The sequence below is a fragment of the Rhinatrema bivittatum genome, chromosome 16 (assembly GCF_901001135.1).
Source record: "Rhinatrema bivittatum chromosome 16, aRhiBiv1.1, whole genome shotgun sequence".
Lineage (NCBI taxonomy): Eukaryota > Metazoa > Chordata > Amphibia > Gymnophiona > Rhinatrematidae > Rhinatrema > Rhinatrema bivittatum.
The window spans coordinates 40,495,227-40,508,511 of NC_042630.1; the positions used below are offsets into that span (position 1 = coordinate 40,495,227).

The 13,285-nt window shown below is 44.9% G+C and overlaps 1 protein-coding gene across 1 annotated transcript in view; it reads right to left on the minus strand.

Annotated features, from left to right (window-relative positions):
• Positions 1-13,285, minus strand: part of LOC115077494 (vomeronasal type-2 receptor 26-like) — a 55,719-nt gene that overhangs the window by 22,334 nt on the left and 20,100 nt on the right. Inside the window, exon 5 of the mRNA XM_029579784.1 lies at positions 5,422-5,649. Coding sequence (XP_029435644.1) covers positions 5,422-5,649 — 228 coding nt within the window. The remainder of the gene's footprint in view (positions 1-5,421; positions 5,650-13,285) is intronic.

Here is a 13,285-nt window from a genome sequence, read left to right on the forward strand (position 1 = left end):
AACAGACTGGATGGACCATTTATACTTTTTCTTCCCTTGTTTCTATCCTACATTACCATGCTATGTATGGGCGTAGGAACCGGCATGTGAGAGACAGCATAAGAGAGTGAGAGCCTGAGTGTGTCTAGGGGGCAGGGAATTGAAACCTGCATGTGAGAGACAGCATGTGAGAGTGAGAGCCTATGTGTGTGGTTTTTTTGAAATGGAACATTTGTTTAAGAGCATGTGAGCCTTTGTATGCGTGCGTAGGAGAAACAGCCTGTGTTTGACACAGAGCATATGAGAGTGGGAGCCTGAGTGGGAGAGTGGAAGACTGAGTGTATGTGAGAGAGATCATGCAAGAATGGAATCCTGTTTGAAAGAAAGCTTGAGTCTGAGAGAGAACCTCTGTATGTGTAAGAAAGAGGAAGAAAAGAAGACAAGAGAAAAGAGAATAAACATAATAAAACAGACCCTCAAAAACAAATAAGGAAAAGACAGACAAGGAATAAAGACACAGAGAGACAGAAAAGAAACTGGGACCAACAGATAGAAAAATAAGATCAGAGAACAAAGATAAAAAAAAATGATTTTGCCTTTCAGCAATTGGAATATGCCATATTTGGGAATGTGTATTTCTTATTTATTTGTATTTCGCTTTTTCTTCAGTATTCCAGAGTTCACAGTCTGGTTTCTCTGATTTTCCAATTCACTTTTTTTCTGCATGTTTCTCTTTCTAATTTGTAGTCCCTTATTCTGTACTAGATAAGAGTCAGTCTCTGTTCTGCCTGTGTGTCACAGAGGTGCAGTATGTTGACTAGCATGTCGTTTCTCTGTAGGGATTTGAGGCAGGCCAGCTGTTCTCTTTGCCCAATAGGTGGTGCATAAGTGTTCTATGGCCAGGTGTGATGTTTGCCTTGCTGCCTATTCATAGATAAGGTTCCTGTTGTTAGAAAATTTAGAGGTGAATTTTAAAAGCCTGGCAAGCACATTAATTAAAATATGTACTAATAGGTTGAGCTAGCAGGCCAAGCGGATATTAAAAGCCACTGAGATATGTGCGTATCTCCCATAGCGTGCACATTTTGCACATTTTTAAAAAGGGTCAGTATGTCGGTGAGATCTGGGCAGGGGATGGGCATTTTTGTGCATGAGCCAGAGATGTGCATGTGCGTACTGATGCGACCTGGCTCATGCCAGGGTCCTTGCCATATAAGTTTACTTCTACTAGGGATGAAATAAATAAAAAAGAAAGAAAGAAAGCTAGCAGATCTGCAAGGTTTTAAGGGTCAGGGATAGCTGGGGGGAAGGAATGCTTTTAAACCAGAGGGTTTGGAGGATCTGTCTCTTAACTGGGTGAACTTGGAATAAACTGTTAAAACTGAGAATGGCATCGATAAACGCCACTTTCAAAATCCCCCAATTTACACGGTGTAAGCGAGATTTGATGCACATGCACATGCCTCTTAAAATTTGGCACAAATTTGCATGGCCAGGCTATTTTATAACAAGCATGCTGACATAAGTGAGCACGTGTGCCGGTTTGAAAGTTACCTTCTTATTTTTTTGCATATCCTAGTTCTGTTCTACACCCATTGCAAATTTTATGATTATTATTGTTGTTGCTGTTTAATTGTCATTAGGCTATTCTCTGCAGTTTTGGAATGAGGATTCATAAAAAATACATCCATTTTGTTTTATTACGTGGTTGCATCTCATGTTTCTGTTAAATGTTCTTTATTTACTTTTTATATAATACTGTGTACATATAAACTGCATTAAATATAACAAAAGTGGTGCAGATTAATAAGGCATTTTTAACACTGGTATGTGCTTGAAATAATAGAATTAAAATATTTTAAAATGTAACTCATGATGCATTTCCGCTGTTGCAGTCTAATTAGAAACCCATTGTAGGGTGCAGGCTAAGGCATTAGTTATCGATAAGATTACAACTAATAGGACTTAGACCTGAATGTCTACTGTCCATCCATGTTAATCTTGGACCCCCCCACAAAATTCAGTTCTTTTATGCCACTGCCCAAACATTTGAAACATCCTACTCCTAACATCAGACTCTTCCCAGGGCTCCTATTCTTCAGAAAACTAGTGAAAACATGTCTATTTGAAGCAGTGTTTGTCCCAAACCAGTAACATGAATGTATTTAATCTCCACTGTTAAGTGGTAGTGCCATTAGAAGCAGCTTAATTGTGCTGCTTCAATAATACAGAGGTTTTATTATGGCATACAAAAGTAATCAGGATACCCCTGGGAGACATAGAGTGGGAGCCTCATGTTTTTTAATTAAAGCTCTCCCTGCATGTCCCAGCATTTATCAGTGAGTGCTGACATTTTATAGGTAAAACATACAATGATCTCTAATAAGACTGCATAGAGCAGTGATGGCTAACCTATGACACGCGTGTCAGAGGTGACACGCCGAGCCGTTTTGGCTGACACGCGCAGCGTTTCGAGGACTATCAGGAATTTTTTTTTTTTTTTTCGGCTGCGCCGAGCCTTTTCTTTTTCAGCTGCGCCGAGCCTTTAAATGTGTTTTTTAGTTTCCCCCTACCCTCCACCAATGCCCCCGGGCGCAGGGAGGCTCATGCGTCGCAGCGATGAGGCTCAAGACAACGCGCTGATGCTCCTCCTTCTTGCCTGTGCGGCCCCGGAAGTAAACGTTGCCGGAGCCGCGTGGGCAGGAAGGAGGAAGCGAATCAGCGCGTGCAGAAGAGGAGGAGCCGCCGCGGGTCGCTGCGAATCCCAAGTCGCAGCGGCCCAAGAAGAGGAAGAGGCCCGGTAGCAGGGCTGCCGCGGCCCGAGAAGATCAGGGCCGCTGCAAAGCCCATCCTGCGGCGACCCGCGAAGAGGAGGCCCAGAGGTGAGAGAGAGGCTGAGGGCCCGTAGAGTGCGTGTATGAGGTGAGTTGAGAGAGAGGACCTGAATGTTTGCAGAGACAGCATGTGAGAGCCTGTGTGTGTGTGTGTGTGTGTGTGTGTGTGAGAGAGAGAGAGCATGTGCCAGTGAGAGCCTGTGTATATGAATGATTGTATGAGAGAGAGCATGTGCCAGTGAGAGCCTGTGTATATGAATGATTGTATGAGAGAGAGCATGTGCCAGTGAGAGCCTGTGTGTATGAATGATTGTATGAGAGAGAGCATGTGCCAGTGAGAGCCTGTGTGTATGAATGATTGTATGAGAGAGAGCATGTGCCAGTGAGAACCTGTGTATATGAATGATTGTATGAGAGAGCATGTGCCAGTGAGAGCCTGTGTGTATGAATGATTGTATGAGAGAGAGCATGTGTCAGTGAGAACCTGTGTGTATGAATGATTGTATGAGAGAGAGCATGTGCCAGTGAGAGCCTGTGTATATGAATGATTGTATGAGAGAGAGCATGTGCCAGTGAGAGCCTGTGTGTGTGAGAAAGAGAAATGCATGTGAGAATGAGAACCTGACTGTGTGTTTGAGGGAAGAAGATGGAGAAAAAAGAAACAGAAAAAAAGACAATATAAAAGGAATTGGCAAAAAAATAAGAAAGGGAAGGTGAAAAAAAGCCTGTGACCAACCAATTAGAAAACTAAGATCAGACAGCAAAGGCAAAAAAAAAAAAATGTACTTTTTAGTGATTGGCACATGTACTCTTTGGGAATGTGCAAGAATAGCACTTTCTCAACGGATCTCACAATGTACGAGATCAGCATGGAGAAAGTGGAAGCCCACGGGGCCTGCACAGAGGAGGCAGCAGAATGGACTTCAGTGTCAGTAGCAGCAATCGGCACCTCCGCAATAGCCACGCGGCATCAGTGACAGTGGCAGCAGAGGAATGAGAGAGGTTCTGAGGTTGCTGGCAAAAGAAAGAGAGGGGGGGTCTACCTTTAGTGTGTGAATGTGTATGAATGGGACTCTGCCTGGGGGTGTATGTGTGTGAATGCATGGGTGCCTGCCTGGGGGTCTGTGTGTGTGAGAATGAATGTGTGCATGCCTGGGAGATGGGGAGGGAGTGTTGTGAACATGAATGGGAGCCAATAAAAGAAACCGACTGACAGATGAAGTTTGTAACGCTTGCTTGGACTTGAAGTGTACGAAATACCAACCTTCAATTGAAGATTTAGCCAATGAAATTCAGCAACAAAAAGTCACTAAGCAGGTAAGGTAAAGAATTATTTGTTTTTGCTTTATTAATAAATACAGTATATATATTAAAATTATAACTTTGTTGATTAGAGCTACAAATATCACAAAATTATGGATTTTTCTAGAAGTGACACACCACCCGAGTTATGCTCGGTTTTTTTATGAATTTTGACACACTGAGCTCAAAAGGTTGGCCATCACTGGCATAGAGTATCAGGTACCATGTGTCCTATGTCCAAATCAGACAAACTGTATCTAAGCTTCCCTGGTCCCGCCTCCCACCTTAAGATCCAATTAGGCGTAGTGGATACCCACATGTCTAATGAGGGCTGTCAATCATCCTCGTGATTCCTTATTCTGTCACTTGTTCCAGTCCTTTAATCAGACTCCTAATCTCATGGGGCTCTACAGTTACCCTGGGCCCCTTAAGCCGAGACAGGATTCTGTGAGAACAAGGCTTGGTTCATATGTTCGTTGTGACCTCATGACCCTCCATCATATCTGGCTAGGTCTGAATTCATTCCAGATGTCTCCCAGAAGCCATTCAAGCTTGGGTCAGTCTGAGTTTTTTGTATGCCAGAAGTTTGAGTTAGGCTGAGGCATCAAAGGATTCTGGGTAAGTGAACCAAAGTCCTGAGCCAAAATCTTCATGTTAGCCTGCCCATATATCACCACCAAGATAGAAGCAGAGACGGTGGTATGCTATGCTGCATTACATTTGGAATTTTCGTGTACAAGTTGGTCTTGTACTGCTGGCATACTAATTGATTGGATGAAACAGCTTACTGATAAGAAGAGTGGAGCCCCTGAGGCAGCGGCTGTAAAGCTGCGAAACTCGGCCTAAGTCGGACGATTTTATTTGATACGTCTCTGCATCAATAAAGTGTTGGAAAAGATCCAGGCATCTATTTTTTTGTATTTACCTGCCGGTATCATAGATCGCCTACCTCTGTGTTTTCTTGGACCATATATCACCACGTACATCTAAATCCTACCCTACTGTACTAAACTTGTTCTTTTAGCATACTACATCTGATATTCCTGATGTGCTCCTGTACACTCAGATCTGTACCTCTACTGTATTAAACCATTCTGCTTTGCATATTGCATATGAGGTATCTGCCATAGGTCCTGGAACATGCTTTGGACTCTTTTGTTAGAAAAGCATGACATAAATAAATGATGAGTTGACTTGGCTTGTCTTGAAAACAAAGCTGATGCCTTATGATGCTCTCCTCCACTTCCTGGTTACTTTTCTTGAATGCAATATATAATCTACTAAAAACAAATCAAAAATGCCAAACCTGGTTAAAGGAAAGATTCCATGAGATGGCACTTTGGTTCACAAACAGCTGCAGCCCACTTGAGGCTGAAGAATTGAATTTTCCAACATTGATTCTGCTTAAAGAACCATCAGGGAGCAGGATCCAGTTTTCAATGTCAAAGTGAGCTGGCACATTCCCTTTGTCATCAAAGAAGATCTCGTATCCATTCGGAGTTTTAAAGTGAACCTCCTTAATGTAGTGATTGAGCTAGAAAGGGAAACAAATGGTTAGAAAATACTATCTAGTTGGTGCTACTGATCACTTGATTCAAGCATTTGCTAATTCAACCCCTTTGTATATGTTTTATCATATATTCAATATTTGCACATGTGCCAACTTCCCCACACTTGGTCTGGACTATGAATTACCCCTATGCCTGGGATGGAGAGTACCACATGAGAAATTATATTTACTAATATGATTTATCTTTAGGTTCGTAGCCTAAGTGGGGGATTAGACAGGGTCCCTCTCACCCTGATACTACAATTCTGTGCGATTTCCAAATAACCTTTCACTTGTGTCAGCACCGACCAAATAAAATCATCACACCAGAATAAAAAGGTAATTAACCTTTATACTACTATTTTACTAGTAAGTATTATGTAAGTAGACAGTAAATCCAACCAGAACATTAAATAGAAAAAGTAAAGTAGTGAAGCATAATATAATATACATATACAGGTTTCTTATTTTAAATCAAGCAATGCAAGAATAATGAGAAGTTTCTATTCCCAGAACTCTTCTCCATAGAGGAACTGGACTTGTTTCCTAAGGAATTTAAAATGCCTAAATCCCAGAGACAAACAAATATGGATAACAATAGTTATTCAGCTGAACAAAAGACAGAGAAGGAGGCTGACTCTGGGGAAGAATCACCAGCAAACTCGAATCTCATGCTCGACATCCTTAATTGGGAAAAGGAGGGAAACCAGGGGATTTTAAATGATCCCACAGGGAGAATGAGTGTTTAAGTGAATAAGGAAACACCTACAAAGGATAAACAGTAACGTGGTTCCAGGAGCTCTGGCGACCGTGCCTGAAACTCCATATTTCATAATGAAAAGATTTCCTATACTGAGTCATAAAGAGGAATGTTGAGGGGAAACTGATAGAGCAACTCCTAGACCCCAAGTTCTATCACCAGAAAGTCCTGTTCCTAGCGCATAGTTACTTGCTATGGGGTCACCTGGGTGAGGAAAAAACCTGAGAGAAAATATTGGTCCAATTCTATTGGCCAATGATATATAAACCTGTCCAGTGGTATTGTGAGTCCTGCCCTACCTGCCAATTCCCTAAGCCTGCCAGTGTTCAGGTGGCACTACTCATTCCCATGCCCATACTTGAAAGCTCTTTTGAAAGGGTGGCCAATGGCCATGGAACTTGTGGGGCCATTAGAGAGAACAACTCAAGGTAACAAGAATGTTCTCATGATCCTAGACTATGTCACAAGATACCCTGAGGCCCTACCACCTAAAAATAAGAAAGCCTCAACATAGTGACTGCCTTAATGGAAGTTTTCTCTTGGGTAGAATTACCCAAAGAGATCATGACAGACCAAAGTACCCCATTTGACTTTAATGAAGCAAATCTGCAGCCTGCTTAAGGTGAATAGCACTAAACAGAGCTGTCCAGGCAGCCCACATGTGCTTAGAGAAAGCTCTGACTGCTCAGACCCAGGATTACAATTGTCCAACAGTTCGGAGAAACCTCCAGCCCTGAGACCGGGTTCTGGCTCTCTTCCCTCTTTGGAAAGTAAGCTGCTCTCCAGTTGTCAAGGGACCTTTGAGGTCTTGGAAAAAAATTGCCCAGTGAACTACAAAATAGCCCAACTGGATAAAAGAAAACAAAGTCATATTTACCATGTCAATTTACTAAGAAAGGCTCCTCAAGAGTGTGGAATAGTACAAGAGGAATTCAGCCCAGAGCTCAGGTCTGAGGCAGAGAAGACCCAAGTGCCGATTGGAGTGGAAATCTCAACTTTCCAGATAGATGACCTGAAGCATCTGATTGAGTGGAATAGAGAATTCTTCTCAAGCTTGCCAGGACATGGGGTGGTTGTATGTCAATGAACATAACGAATTCCAGAAGCCAGGTGCCAAGTTATCAAACAGAAGTGTAAGAGATGCTCCAGCTCAAAGTCATAGAAGAGTATAGTAGCAACAGGTCTTCGCCTATAGTCCATGTACTAAAGCCAGACAGGAGCATAATATTTTGTATACATTTTAACAGGGTCAGCGAAGTCTCCAAACTAGTCACATACCCAATGCCTAGGATGGATGAGCTGATTGAACACCTAGGATCGACTCAGTTCATCTCGAACATGGACCTTACCAAAGGATACTGGCAGGTACCACTCACAATAACGATGAAAGAGAAGATGGCCTTCACAACACCATGGTCCTCCCAATCAGCCTTCATGATACCGCCACAATATTTCAGCACTTGGTATATGTATCCTTGGTCCACATCAGGATTATGCTGCTGCCTACTAAGACGACATTGTGTTTTACAGTCCAGACTGGGAACACATCTGAGCCAACTCCCAGCTATAGTTACTACTTTGTGAAAGGTTTGGCTGCAGAAAACCCAAAGAAGTGTTTGCTGGGAGGACAAGAGTCCAATATGAGCATAGACCTGGAAAGGAGAATTTCAAAGTTGATTTTTGGTCAAGAGAGGTGTCCCTGACACAGGAAGGCACTCACCCAAGTAGGAGTAAGCTTAGGGAGAGGGAATGTGAGACAGTATAGAAGTGACTCCCTCAAACCACCTTAACGCACAGCCCACAGCCATCTGCCTCAATCCTCCTTAAGACATAAACACGCAAAGGATTTGTTGCGACCATCACTGCCCGATGTCTCCACTCCGCCCTCTTTACCTCTGTGGCGACTCCCTCCAGGTCTGAAGGACAGCTGGCTGCCGCGGCATCTCCCTGCTGTCTCTCTCCGGCGTCCCCGGACCAGCTCAATGCTGCAGATCCGCCATTTTGCCTGAAGCCTAGGCTGCACGCACGCGCGTGCTCCGATTGAAGTACCAGCAAGGGCGTGAACCTCAGGGGCGTCCCCCTGAGATGACGTCATCTGCTTCCGATATTTAAAGGTCTCTGATATTGCTAACAAATGGAGTTAGCAAGGATTCATTCTAACTACTCTGCCTCCTCGGACTTACCACAGGTACCCGCTCCTCGGGGGCCTCGCTCTCTCTTTGCCTTTCAGGTTTACTGACAGGAACCGGTACTCGCTCCTCGAGGACCCTCGTTCCTGACTATCTGCTGATTCTCTTCTGCCTGGAAGCCATCACTGTCTACATTATTGTGAGTTACCATCGCGCTCTCAGAGCTTTCCCTGGAACCAGGTACTCGCTCCTCAAGGGCCTATCCTTTCCATCTCCAGAGCTCCCTGAGACCAATATGTGAGTGTTGTCATCTAAGTTCTGTTCATGAACTCTGCATACCCTGCCTACTCACTGTCTACAGTTTCTCAACAGTTCAGTCGTCCAGGGATCGCTGTTCCAGTATCTGAGGGACTTAAGCCCTGCCGGGCACGACAGCTCACTACTGCCATCTCTGGTGGTTTCAAGACCTGATTAATAAAAGAACTAGTGTGTGTCTGTCTCCATACTCTAAGCCTAGCTGGTGGTCCCTCTCGAGATCTTTCCCCGGGGGGCGTGGTCATCTGCCACCGGCCCAAGGATCCACCGACTACTATCTCCAGCAGTCTATACAACAGATTGCTACTCCGCCTACGAAATACATCAGATTGCGACTCCTATCTGATTGCTCCTCCCACCAACATAGCGGATTATGACAGGATTCTGGGCCCCGGGAGGGTCTCTTCATAATAGCATAAAGAATCAGGATCCAGGAGGCTTAAAAAGGCCATGAGAAGCTCGTAGGATTTCCAGGTAGGCCCATAGAGAATATGTTTAACTGATATTAGTGCCTGAAGCAAGGTAAGCCACTGGTTTTGGTTTGTGTTTCTTTGAAGCACTGTAAATAAATACTCAAACCAGAATAGATCAATCATCTCGTTTTGTACTCTGACTGTTGCTGATGCAGCTGCTGACCTGAAATCACCTCATGGAATTTCTAGATTCCCCAGTGTAGTGATGCATTGAGACTCTCAATACTGAGGTTATGCAAAAGAGCTTAATATCCCTTCATAGACTGCAGTAACAACTTAAGTCAGAACAAGAGATAAATTGGGCTAAAGGGCAAAGCATATAAGATCTGTAATCATAAACTAGATAAAACCAGATATAACTAGATGTTGTTTTCTCCTAAAAGACTGTCATATTGCACCAAATAAGGCTTTCTCAAGTAATTATAAATATTCATTAGCTTGTTTAATAGTTATGAGAATGGGTTAAAAACTGATATCATTTGTTAGTTTTCTGAAGTTATCCTTGTATGAAGCAGAAGCCCTCCAGGAGAGGCACAGGACGGCAAGGCTGGAAGTAGTCATGGGTGATCTGGAGAGACTGGAGCAAGGAACAGGTGCAGGGTGGCTGGAGTTCTGGATCGAAGTGCAGACTGGGCTGGAGCTCAGGAACAGCCAGAGTGCATGGAGCTAAGGATGAACTCAGGAACAGAACGCAAGTAAGTGTGGAACTGGATGCAGATAAGCAAGGAACTGAAGCACTGACAGCAGGAAAGGGAGGAACTGGAAAACAGCAGCAGTGTGCAGGTAAGCTTGGAACTGAAGCATTAACTGAGAGCAGGTAAGGGTGGAAGTGGAACACAGGAACAGGGTCCAGGTAAGCATAGAACAGGATGCAGGTATGCGTGGAAATGGGATTGAGACTAGAGCGAGACAGATTAGGACAAGACAGGACAAACCAGGTCAAGGACTACACAGACATAAAACTTAAAAGCCCAAGGGCTACAATAGGAAGGCCTTGTGTGACAAGGCAGAGAAAGGCCTAGAATCAAAGAACAGACTAAGGGAGTGTCAAGCTAGGCCATAGGTCTGGCAGAGTTGAAAACCGAGAGGCCACAGGACAGAAACAAGATCAGTAGGCCCACAACCCACAGAGCAAAACAGGGAGCAACTGGGAACAGAAGGCCCAAGGTCAAAGGAGCAAACAAGGCAGAATAGAGATCAGAAGGTCCAGAGGCCACAAGTCAGAAAAAGGAGAGGCCTGGGAAGGCCACAAGGCAGAGGAGTAGGGAGCCCAAAAGGACTTGATGCCAAAGCCTAGAGGCATGGGAGAGACAGGGCTAAAGAGGGCTTCGGCCTGGGTGTGGAGCAGGATAAAGAGAGGGGCTTGGCCAGCCAGGGGAGTGTGCTCATGGAGGTCCCCTGCTTGCACGGATGCTGAAGAACTGGCTGAGGTGAGATTACAGAGACATGCTGGAGAGTGTAGTCCAGAGCCAGGCACATCGGGCGCAATCGCTGGAAATGCAGCATTTAGTAAAACTGACATTCACTTTTTCATTCTAATTGCAGAAGAAAATGGAGACCTTAAAGAATCCTAAATTTTATTGGGAACCTGACAATTTTGTGTATGAAGCCATTCTGGAAAGGAGAAGAATATTTTTTCAAAACCTTTTTATCTTTCCTCTCTCTTCTTATAATTTTTATTCCTCTGCAGTTACTTCTCTTTCCTTTTGAATGGATCAGTTTTCTTGCAGTTTTTCTGATTGTTTCTATCTTGCTGGTTGATTTTATTTTTTGGGGGTGAAGTTTTGCTCTGGTTCTGTTTCACAAACTCTGTTTCTTACTCCTCTGCCTTCTAGATGGTTTTCAGGTGATTCTCTTGTTTTTTTTATAGAGAAGAGAATCGGAACCGGAATCGGTTCGGATTCCGGTTCCGATTCACATGTGGGTTTTTTTCCATCAGGCCCAAACTCGGTTTTGTTTATTGGCTGCACCCCAGCCGATAAACAAAAAACCCACCCCTACCCTTTAAAAGTAACCCCTTAGCTTCCCCTACCCTCCCGACCCCCCAAAAACATTTTACAGGTACCTGGTGGTGCAGTGGAGGTCCCGGGAGCGATCTCCCACGATCTCCCGCTCCGGGCTGTCCTCCCGCTCCCGGGCCATCGGCTACCACTAATCAAAATGGCGCCGATTGCCCTTACCATGTGACAGGGTATCCGTGCCATTGGCCGGATCCTGTCACATGGCAGGAGGACTGGATGGCCGGCGCCATCTTGTGCTCCTACCATGTGACAGGGGCTGACCAATGGCACCGGTAGCCCCTGTGACATAGTAAGGGGAAAGGCTATCGGCTCCATTTTGAATACTGGCAGCCGACGGTCCGAGTGCTGGAGGTCGCTCCCGGACCCCCGCTGGACTTTTGGCAAGTCTTGTGGGGGTCAGGAGGGTCCCCTAAGACTTGCCAAAAGCCCCTGGTGTCCAGCGGGGGTCCGGGAGCGATCTCCTGCACTCGGGCCATCAGCTGCCAGTAATCAAAATGGCGCCGATAGCCTTTGCCCTTACTATGTCACAGGGGCTACCGGTGCCATTGGTCAGCCCCTGTCACATGGTAGGAGCACAAGATGGCGCCGGCCATCCAGTGCTCCTAGCATGTGACATGATTCAGCCAATGGCACGGATACCCTGTCACATGGTAAGGGCAAAGGGCCATCAGCGCCATTTTGATTAGTGGCAGCCGACGGCCCGGGAGCCGGAGGACGGCCTGGAGCGGGAGATCGCTCCCGGGACCCCCACTGGACCAGCAGGTACCTGTAAAAAGTTTCTGGGGGGGTCGGGAGGGTGGGGGAAGCTAAGGGGTTACTTTTAAAGGGTCGGGGTGGGTTTAGGGGTTATTTTTGTGTGCCGTTTTTCCCACCCTCCCCCAAAACGATAAGAGAACCCCCACGATCAATATCGTGGGGTTTTCCTATCGTTTTGGGGGAGCCCCCGATTTCTGATGATTTTGAAAATATCGACGATATTTTCAATCGTCCGAATCCCGATTCACATCCCTATTTTTTTTATTCTTTTTGATTTGTGGCTCTAGCTTCAGGTTTATGCCCAGAACCTTAGCCAAGAGATGGGCTTCCAGGTTTATAGGCTCCTCTTGTGAGCATGCAGTTGCCGAGCTTTCATTTATGAACTCCTCTTGTCATTGTGCAAGAGTTGATATTTAAGGTATACCTCTTCACTTTCACATGCGTGTGAATGCCCTAAGTATTTGTGCACTCATTTTGTGGATTCTGGTCCTGGTTTTGACCTTGTTGGCATGCCAGGTACCTAATAAGCTCAGACCACCCTCTGTCTTGGACCCCCCTTTCTGTCTGTGAGCGTGAGGAGTATTAACTCTTTGATGTGGTGCATAGTTACCTCTGTACTTAAGCATTTTCTCCCGGTTTCAATTTGAAATTCAGGAATGCCCATGCTCTGTCAAGACGTGTCCACTTCCTTCCCCTTTTATGAGAAAATGTTATTGTGCACGTAGGAGACTTACACACATACAATGGTGCCTTTTAAAATCTGCTTGGCAGGCTCCAGCCCGAGGTATTCACTTATCTACTGGTTCTGGCGTGCACCTGGCTTTTAAAAATTGCTTTAATGTTAGCAGTGAACTATAGGAAGTAGTGACCTATTTTATCAGGATACAGAGAATGAACAGAAGGAAAGATGAGCTTCTATCTACTTTTAAAAACCCAAACGCCCTTCCCCCAGAATTCTAGTGACTGGTCAATGGCATCATGGGCTCAAGGTGCATTGTACACTGGGTACAAGATTTGCAAATTGTTTCATGGTCTTGGAGTTTAGGCCAACATACACTCAAATCTTTGCAGGTTAGATAGACATCTATGTAATCAGAAGCCACAAAATGTTGAGGCAAACTCTCCACTCTTGATTGGTAAGTTCAGACATTGGGGCTTGAATTCAAA